Raw genomic sequence first — 9,189 nt, 5'->3', positions numbered from 1 at the left:
CTGGACAACTGAGCCCCAGTATCACCTAACTAGTATCCAGTATAACACCTGGCCTGTAGCAGCCTTCAATAAATCTATGGTAAACGTGTTAGTTAAGTATTATTTTATTGTGACAAACCTGTTCTCACATTTTTGGCCTCCCTCCCAAGCTCAGTCAGCTCCTGCTTCCCTTTTTTTTTGGCGGGGGTTACCAGGGATTGAACTCAGGGCACTCAATCACTGAGCCCCAGCCCCAGCCCTATTTTGTATTTTATTTAGAGACAGGGTCTCACTGAGTTGCTTAGCGCCTTGGTTTTGCTGAGGCTGGCTTTGAACTTTTGATCCTTCTGCTTCAGCCTCCCAAGCTGGGATTTCAGGTGTGCGCCACCATGCCTGGCCAGCCACCCCTTTCTCTGGACAGAAAACAGCCTCCACAGGTAGGGCTGCTCTGCTGAAGAGGAAGGTGAGACTGGGCTGTAGGCTTAGAAGAATGGGGAGGGGCTAAGGAAAACATATTCCCCGTGAGCACAGGGGAGGCATTGCTTCTCAGGAATAGGCTGCTGGAGGCTGAGGACAAAAAGGTGTCTACCCAACTGTTTCCCGTTTCTCTTTGGAGCTTCTGGCTCTCAAGATGGTACAGCAGTGGTTAAGGCTGAGGATGCAGTCCCAGCCTCAGGCCTGTGTTCCAAGGACAGGGCCTCCTCCATTTGTGCAGCCCTCTGGAGGAGATGAGTACAGAATGGAGCCAGGCATGTATCCAGCCTCTAGCCCCCTGCAGGAGGCCCCCCTCCCCAGTAAAGAAGACTAGAAATTAAGAACTCCTGCTGGGCATGGTGGCACAAGTCTGTAATCCTAGTGGCTTGGAGGCTGAGGCAGGAGATTTCCAAATACAAAGCCAGCCTCAAGCAACTTAGTGAGACCTTGTGTCGAAATAAAAAATAAAAAGGGTTGGGTAAGTACCCCTGGGTTCAATCCCTGGTGGCAAAAAAAAAAAAACTTCTTTTTTTTTTGTACCAATGATTGAACCTGGGGTCATTCAACCACTGAGCCACATCCCTAGCCCTTTTCTGTATTTTATTTAGAGTCAGGTTCTCGACAAGTTCCTTGGGTCTTGCTAAGGTGCTGAGGCTGGCTTTGAACTTGGCGATCCTCCTGCCTCCTGTGCCACCGTGCCCAGCTTCTCCTTCATTTAATGAGGTAGAAAGTCAGGCTTCAAGATGTTAGGAGATCTTTCAGTCAATCACAAGGGGAGGAACTGTTCCTGGGACTCAGGACTGCCAGTTTCTAGCTCCAAGTATGGCTTTCTGATCCTGTAGCTTACCTGGTCCAAGGGCTGCTCTGTCCAGGTGTCTTCATCATCCGCTACTTCCCGGGCCCCTGTTGTCTCCCTCCTTGGGTGAGGAGCCCTGTACACTCCCTTAACTCCTAATGTGGGACACACAATTGGCTGATGTTCACAGAGCCCTCAGCCTTCTTTCCCTTGACTTCTGTAGCTCCGTCCCTTCCCCTGCTTGTTCCACATTCCCCACTACTTCAGAGGATGGAGGGAAGTTGAGAGGCAGGCCTCAATCCCATCCCCAGCCCTTGTAAATCCCACCCCTGAAGCCTCTTGATTTTTGAGATAAGCATTGCGCTTTCCATGTGTATCTTTTCATACAAAGTCTCTATGAAAAAGCAAGGGACTGGACATGTAAGTGGGAAAGTAGAAGACAGTTATGCTGAGGTCAAAGCCAGCTCTATTCCTGGGAGTTCTGCCCCAACATGTATCACCAACAATAGCAGGTACCATTCTGTATTACTGTCAAAGTGTAGCTGAAGTGTCTACCTAGAATGTTTGAGGTTATTGAATAGTTTCAATCCCCAGCACTGCCTGAGCACAGTGGCACAAGCCTGTAATCCCAGAGACTTTGGAGGCTGAAGCATGAGGATTGCAAGTTCAAGGCTGGCCTCAGCAACTTAGTGAGGCCCTAAGCAACTGTAGGCCCAGGACCCTGTCTCAAAAAAATAAAAAGAGGGCTGGGGATGTCGCTCAGTGGTTAATCCCTGGTACCAAAACAAAAACCACAACATCAATCCCCAACACTGAGGAAAAAGATGGGGGTGGTTGGCTGAGAAGGGCCTGGTCCCTGGGGGCCCCTCACCTGATGGAAACAAGAGAGTGGGGAGCTTGCTTCTAGGCTGAATGTCTTGCTGGGTCTGGCATAGAAAGCAAGTGGCTTAATTTGTGCTGGTTCCTTTGGAAAGGGCTGAGTGACCTGTGTCTTGAGGCCCTGGGCCTACAGAAAGGACCCTGGTTGCTCAGACCCTGGTTGCTGGCAGGTCTCACCTTTCCTCTTCCTCAGTTCAGGCTTCGTCATGCCTTGAGGTCTGTGGGAGCTTGGGAGAGGCAGTGCCATCTACCTTCATAGACTGCATCCTCTTTCTGCCCCTTCTTCCCACTAGACTTCCTATCCAGGGACAGAGCAGCTGGTTGCCTGGCATGAAGATGCCCAATAAAACCAGACTGGACTCCCACTTCATGCTCACTGGCTCATGTCTTAGGAGGGTTCAGCCCTGGAATAGGATGGAAAGCTGAGTTTCCCTTGGGTCCTGCTGTGCCAAGAATGCCAGCTTTCTCTCCCAGAATCCAACCTATCAAGAAGGCATTTGGGGGCTGGGGTTGTGGCTCAGTGATAGAGCACTTGCCTAGCACATGCAAGGCACCTAGCACAATCCTCAGCACCACATAAATAAATAAATAAATAAATAAATAAATGAATAAATAAATAAATAAGGTTTCGCGTCCATCTACAACTAAAAAAAAAAAAAAAAAAAAAAAAAGAATTAAGAGAAGGCATTAGGTTCTACAACTTCACCCAGAAGATCACAGAAGATCAGTCCTGGTCTGTCCTGTGCCACTCAATAACTGTGTCACCCTGAACAAATCATTTTACTCCTCTGAACTTCAGTTTCCACCTCTGGAAAATGGTGATAATCTCTGTTTCACAAGAGTATTGAGAGGATGCAGTGAAATTAGGTCAGAGACCAAGTCGACAGAGTTCTCCCCATCCCCATGCCCTGTTTATCACCTACCCTCTGCCTGGGGGGTCTACACTTCAGGCCTGGAGGATACCTACAATGAAAGAAGGAAAGGCTTGTAGTGGGCAGAGGACAGTCAGCACACTCCCCAGAGGGCGGCTTTCTCTGCTGCAACCCACATACGTACCAGCAGCCCCTGGGCAGGGAGGGACTGGGCACCAGCAGCTCCAGATAGGGAAGGGCCTTGAATTCATCCTCTCCAACAGCCACATAGTAATGGCCATTCATCAGAGCCTCCCCTGTTGACAGTGTGAGCCCCTCCAGGGTGCAGAGTCTGGGGGAGAGGTGGGTAGGATAAGGACTTGTAGACAAGATTGCCTCTTCACAGTCAGCAGGAGCGAGGGAGCAGGTGCACCTACACCCAGGTACCCTCTGGCCTCTGGCCCTCAGTAACCCAGGCTCTGCCTTGGTTCTGAGGGCTGGGTCAGAGAGGCCACTTCCTGTGGTATAGGAGGAAGTCCTGCTAGAGGGAACATGCTCCTTTTGTCTTTTCATCCTCAGGAACAGTCCAACCCAGTAAGGAGAGACTGGAGACTTTGGCCTCCCCAGACCCCATACTCACTTATGTACAGCCCCATTCTGCAACTTGGCCTTGTCAGTCACAAGCTTCAGCATGGTTTTCCAGTCCTGGATGGCAGCCTGGGACACCTTCAGACTGAATGGAGGACTTAGCAGATCCCCATTCCTAAAAACACTGGGATAAAGAGCCGCCCTGTAAAGGGGAGTGTCCCTGGGACTCCGTTCATGTGAGAAAGGTGGCACAGGTGCCAGAAGTTGGCTCGAGAACCACTGTGCTGCTCCAGTTCCATCCATCAAACATGTTGAACCTTTTAATCTTCCCACCAGTGATCACAAGCTCCTGGAACAAACCCACCCCTGTTTTATCTATACCCCTGCTCCCTGATGCTGGACTCACTGGACATAGAAGGGGATGCCTGCAGGCAGCCACTGTCCAGGGGCCCGATCACGCAGGTGGCCAGTCATGAGAGGATCCTGAAACCCAAGTCAGATTCCCAAATCAGGAGAGAGGCCTTTGGTTAGGGTAGGTGAGCCCAAGGAACATGTCACGAGCAGGCAGGAACCAGACTCGGGCAGGGAAGGGGACAAGGAGGGCACCTTTTTGCCAAAGGGTGCTTTTAGATCCGCTACCCCCATGTGTTTCACAACTTCCTCTTTACTTTGGGAACCGCATAAGAGCAGGGGATAGTGTCTTGAAATTCCATACCCAAGTTCCAGGGTGGGAGTGGAGTGTTCCCCAAGGACCCTGCAGCTCCTGCTGCTTCCAGGGTCTCTGACTTTCCAGAGCAATTTGGAGCAATCCCAAACCCCACCCAGGAGGAGTGGGAGGGCAGAGGGGCTGGGGGACAGCCTACCCCAGGACTCACTTGTAGTCTGCTGTTCTTCCCACCTGGATCCTTCCCTCCAGGGGGTAAATAACTGAAAGGACATAAATTGAAGGTCATCTTGGGGAGCCTGAGGCTTCGACAATCTAGTAGCTGCCAAAGCATGGGTTGGGGCCAGCATCTCTCCCCACTAGGACAGTTTCTCAGTCTTCTTAGCCCAGAAACAGATGCTTGCACTTGAACCTGCTGAGTCAGGCTGGAAATTCAGACTGGGATTATTAACCATAAGGTTAAAGTTTGAGAGAAAAGAGAATATTAATTATTCTACTATATCCCAGGAATTTTCACATTCATGAGGTAGATGGTTTAATGTACATTTTCAATGAGACTTAAGAGAAGTTAAGTGACTTGCCCAAAGTTACACAGGAAGTGACTAAGATTCTGTCTAGCTCCCAATCCCTTGTTCTCTCCGTTATAGTAACCAAGCTCAGCTAAGAGCTCGATGTGGAAGCCAGATCTGAACTGGAAAGTCAGATAATTCAAATTTTTCTCCCACCTTGGAAGGTAGCCCCACCCTGCAGAGAGGGATGATCCTAGTCTACCTGAGAGCTTTGGGATGCCTAACCATAGCAGGGAGGGAGTGATAAGCAGATTTAGTGTTGGTGATGGTGGTGGTAGGGGATCTAATCAAGAAGAGCTTTTAGAAAAAAGTTCAAACTGCAGAATGGTCTCCTTCCCACAGTCCTGACTGTGATGGCCACAGGCCCAAGTGCCAGACAGAATTCAATCTAAATTGCAGCTCAGCTGCTTGTTGCTCATGTACTCTTAGGCAAGATTTCACTGTTCCTCCCCTCACTAGTGGAGATAAAGCCATCCCTCCCCGTTTAAGTAAGAAAATACAGAAAGATGGTAACTACATAGTAAGTACCAGAATCATGCTATTCCTTCTACTGCCTCACAGGCTCTTTGACCAGGTCCAGCTTACTCACTGGAGCTTGCGAAATCTTTCGAAGCCAGCAGCCACATACTGCCCTCCATTCTGCAGTTCTGTCAGGTTGGTGACAGGGTGGCCATGACAAGGTGTGTAGAGGGCACGTACAGCCAGCTGGGCCTGCACGGCTGATGTCACCTCATAAAGGAAGGCCTCCATGGTGGGGAAACGGCGTTGGGTCACCACCAGCTGACGGCCTGGGAAGTGGGGGTCCCCATTTCGGTATACCATTATCCTCTTGGCCCCTGAACTGCCACCTGCCATAGTTTGTCCTCAGTCAGAGACACAAAGCTGTTACCAGGCAACTAAGGCAGGGCTGGAGCCATGCCAATGAGAGGTGGAGTCCTGCCCTCTCAGGGAGAGCCTCTGGTAGGAGCATTTTTCTGCATTCCCAGTCTCAGCCAATCTCACTAATTGGGCCTCACAAAAACAGAACAGGTATGATCACTATATTGAAGAAAGATCCTGGGGTTCAGTGAGAGGGAGCAGCAGATATCCCACTTAAATATAGTGTTCCACAGCCTTTGCCATTCTGAAGCCCAACAGTTGAGCTCAAGTAGGGATCAGATTGGGAACTATTCCCCAAGGAGGATGGCCAGATCTGCTCCTGGGCCAGGCATGGTGGCACACACCTGTAATCCCGGCAGCTCAGGAGGCTAAGGCAGAAGGATCTCAAGTTCAAAGCCAGCCTCAGCAATTTAGCAAGACCCTAAGCAACTTAGCGAAACACTCTCTCAATAGAAAACTGAAGAGGGCTGGGATATGGCTCAGTGGTTAAGAGCCCCTGTATTCACTCCCCAGTACCAAAAAAAAAAAAAAAAAAGTTCAGATCTGCTCCTGGGCTGAGGCTCCCAGTTGGCTCTGGGGTTAACACCCCATGCTGGTAGGAAGTAAACAGGAGGGATGAAAGCAGCCAGGCTCAAAATCCAAGAAAAACTTTTATTCTCTTCTAGGACTCCCACTTGTCTTTCCCTGCATAACTAATCCTTAACCTGAAATTTGGATTGAGCCACAGGTTGAGGATGAAAAGGTGTCCTCTATACTATGCCTCCAGTCTCTCTTGGCTCCACTGATGGCTGGGGATGAGGGCAGGGTGGGCAGGATGGGCAGGATGGACAGGATGAAGGCCTGTTTTCACCACAGCCTTGTCACAGCATACCTCTTTGGAACCTGTTCCTCTGCTGGCCCCCCAGGGTCTAGCTTGGTGGTCCTGCTTTCCGTGGCCTGCCCTTCCACTGGTCCTCTCCTATCTGGTCTAAACCTGTAGAAGACAGGGTCTCAGGTGGCCTTGAGCTCCACAATACAGTCCTCTAGCTTTTCCAGCCTTCATGACTAGGCTTATTGGAGGTTTCAACTCTGGAACTTCTGCCATTGGAGTCCTGGTCCTTGGATATTTGAATCCTCCTGAGATCCAGGTCACCATGCTTTGGACCTGCCATGGTCCCACCTCAAATGATGTATGTGATCCTTGGAGAGGCCAAATCTTGTGGCTGCTCTTTGGTAGTCAGGTTCTTTGTGGTTTGACCTCTGGGAGACTTGTCTTCAACATTTGAGTCATCACAGTGCGGGCAGCTGTGTTCTGGCCTTCCCAGAACAGTAGCTCCTAGGTTTGAGGCTCCTCAGAGTCTGGTCCTCTAGGAATTTTGTCTGCTATAGGCAGGCCTCTTTAAAGGTCTATCCTTTATGGTCTTATCCTTGGGTGAACCTGTCCCTTCCATCCTAGCTGTATGATGGTGATCGTCCAGCCCTCCTATAGCATGGATCCCTGCCCTTAGCCCCAGAAGTGATTTTGTCTATAGTGGCCAAACTTTCTGAGGACCTCAGGGGTTGTGATTTGCCTTTTTGGCAGGAATCATCTACATGGTCCAGCTCTCCAATGGTCCTGTCTTTGCAGGACTGGTCCTTCAGCAGTGGGTTTGGTTGTGACCAGGCTTTCTCACAGGCCAGTTCCCCATGATCTGTGCACATGCTGGGCTCATCTCTGGTCTGGCCTGCTTCTGGGGGTTTCAGTGTTTGCTTGAGAATTAGGTACTGTTGGGAGAGAACAGATACTGTAACATGCGGGCCTACTTGGATAGGCCCAAGTCCCCCACCCTTGACCTGTTCCAAAAGTTACTGCCTACCTCCTTACGGCTGTTGATGGCCTGTTGTATCCACAGCAGTTCCATGGCCAAATGGCTGCGGTGATATTGGAGCTCTTGGAGCTCATGCTGGCTGTGGGACAGTCCTGGACCTGTGGCTTCTTTGAAGGAGGAAATACAGGAAGGAGAATGCCTAGAGCTATAGACACTGGAAGTTGGTCTAGCCCTAGACCCTGGCAACCTGTCACTGCTCCCCCAACTAGGCAGGGGAGGGAGGGAGGAAAGGGTTACAGCCAATCTGGCACATCCCTTTCACTTTTTAGATGGGGAGGCTAAGGCCCAGGGAGGGTCAGGGACTTTTCCTGATCTAAGCACAGAGGTACCTGAGTTCTCCATCTTTGATGTGTTTCTGGTTTCCTCTTGGCTGGGTTTCCTGCTCTGTTCATCCTGAAGCCAGAGGTTGTCATCTCTGCAGGGAAGACTTCCTGGGTTTGCTGAACTCTCTCCTGACTTCTTCAGCACCATCTCCTCCCAGAGGGCCTCTTTCAGAGACTCTTTACGTGGAAAGTGACTCCACAATTTCTGCTCTGGACTTGGTATCCTCTCTCCTCCTTTCCAAGAGCTATGAGAGTTTGTCTTCTGAGAAACCAAAGAGGTATGATAGCATGAGGGCTAAACCCCTCCATGTACCTGGGCACCATGATCTGGCTGACAAATTTGTAGGATTAAGGACTGGGGTATGAGAAGGTGAGGCTGCTCTATCTTCCAGACACAGAGGCTTGTCAGCTGGAAGCGTGGGTTCTATCACTCCTTTGAATTCCCTGCCCAGGTCCTACTTACTCTCCCTCCCCGCACTGGGGTGTGTACTACCTCTGGGAGAAATAGGGGCCTGGGAATTCTGCTGGCCGTCCACTGAAGCATGCCCAAGTCACCTTCTATCTCTTGTACAACCGCCTCATACTCATCTCGCAGACTCTGGAACTGGCGTCGAACCAAGAAGCCCTTGACACAGGCCTGGTGTGGAGAATGAAGGGGAAAGAAGGTCCTTGGCACTTTAGAAGAGGGAGCATATCTTGGGGGAGTCTCTGGAGAGGTTATCTCGGGGACTGCAAGAATGGGCTTGGCCACGGGGAAAGGACAGGTGACAGTGGGCGCTGGGGCTCTAGGAATTCAAGTGAGGATGTTAGGCTTTACTCTTCTCGCCTTCAGGTCCTTCCGGATCTTCCCCTGACCCGGCAATAGCGTGTGGCGGGAGTAGGGGGCGCTTAGATAAGTCCAAGGATCTCAGCGTTCTTCCGGAGTTGCAGAGGTGGGCTGACATCTCCTGAGGTTGGGTAGGGGACTGACCCTGCCGGTTTTACCCTGCTGGAATATCCCAGAGTCCCCAGGTGCAATCCCGACCACCCCCCAGCCCCGAACCTGCAGAGCCGACACCTTCCGAAGTAACAATTCTGTCTCCATCCGGACGCAAACGGCCCCCCTCTGCGCGCTTGCGCAGTGCGTCCTCTGGCCGCGCTGCTCCTGAGCGTGCGCAGTCTAAGACGTGGGGCCATGCCCCGCCGTTTCCGCGGCAACCGTCGCTTAGTCTTCTTTAGACTCTTCTAGCAGAGGCTCCAGACTGGACTCTCCTGGAGCCACTAGCTTCGTCCCAATTCCCGCCTTAGCGCGGACTGTTAAGCCCTCTGTGCTGCGCAGAAGTCTTATTGCGAAGAAAGGC

The 9,189-nt window shown here is 51.1% G+C and overlaps 2 protein-coding genes across 3 annotated transcripts; both read right to left on the bottom strand.

Annotated features, from left to right (window-relative positions):
• Nucleotides 1-88: 88 nt before the first annotated feature.
• Nucleotides 89-6,167, bottom strand: DCDC2B (doublecortin domain containing 2B). Its single transcript, XM_079109037.1, is given in 11 exon segments — nucleotides 89-646; nucleotides 648-698; nucleotides 1,301-1,404; nucleotides 2,121-2,171; nucleotides 2,174-2,255; nucleotides 3,052-3,091; nucleotides 3,185-3,331; nucleotides 3,620-3,769; nucleotides 3,974-4,050; nucleotides 4,443-4,494; nucleotides 5,390-6,167. Coding segments are annotated over 11 exon segments (1,041 nt in total). The 5' UTR covers nucleotides 5,656-6,167; the 3' UTR covers nucleotides 89-625.
• A 149-nt stretch (nucleotides 6,168-6,316) lies between these two features.
• IQCC (IQ motif containing C) lies at nucleotides 6,317-9,184 on the bottom strand. 2 transcript variants are annotated; one of them, XM_079109041.1, is made up of 6 exons: nucleotides 8,892-9,184; nucleotides 8,343-8,486; nucleotides 7,856-8,111; nucleotides 7,515-7,633; nucleotides 7,230-7,422; nucleotides 6,317-6,652 (listed from the first exon to the last, which is right to left on the bottom strand). In XM_079109041.1, exons 1-6 carry the CDS (start codon nucleotides 8,931-8,933, stop codon nucleotides 6,588-6,590), a joined length of 819 nt encoding a protein of 272 aa, XP_078965167.1. In that variant the 5' UTR covers nucleotides 8,934-9,184; the 3' UTR covers nucleotides 6,317-6,587. The 2 variants fall into 2 exon arrangements, with proteins under 2 accessions (XP_078965167.1, XP_078965166.1); XM_079109040.1 differs by having other exon boundaries at nucleotides 6,317-7,422.
• Between the last annotated feature and the right edge of the window lie 5 nt (nucleotides 9,185-9,189).

Source organism: Sciurus vulgaris (genome assembly GCF_902686455.1).
Source record: "Sciurus vulgaris genome assembly, chromosome: 1".
NCBI lineage: Eukaryota > Metazoa > Chordata > Mammalia > Rodentia > Sciuridae > Sciurus > Sciurus vulgaris.
This window is presented reverse-complemented; position numbering and strand designations above follow the sequence as displayed.

What these genes read in the sequence shown, in the direction of transcription:
- IQCC (XM_079109040.1), bottom strand. Translation starts at nt 8,933, where the DNA reads ATGGAGACAGAATTGTTACTTCGGAAGGTGTCGGCTCTGCAG. An exon ending in ATCAAAGATGGAGAACTCAG is followed by an intron (nt 7,634 to 7,855) that starts GTACCTCTGTGC and finishes CCTCCTTCAAAG; the next exon opens with AAGCCACAGGTCCAGGACTG. An exon ending in CCATCAACAGCCGTAAGGAG is followed by an intron (nt 7,423 to 7,514) that starts GTAGGCAGTAAC and finishes CTCTCCCAACAG; the next exon opens with TACCTAATTCTCAAGCAAAC.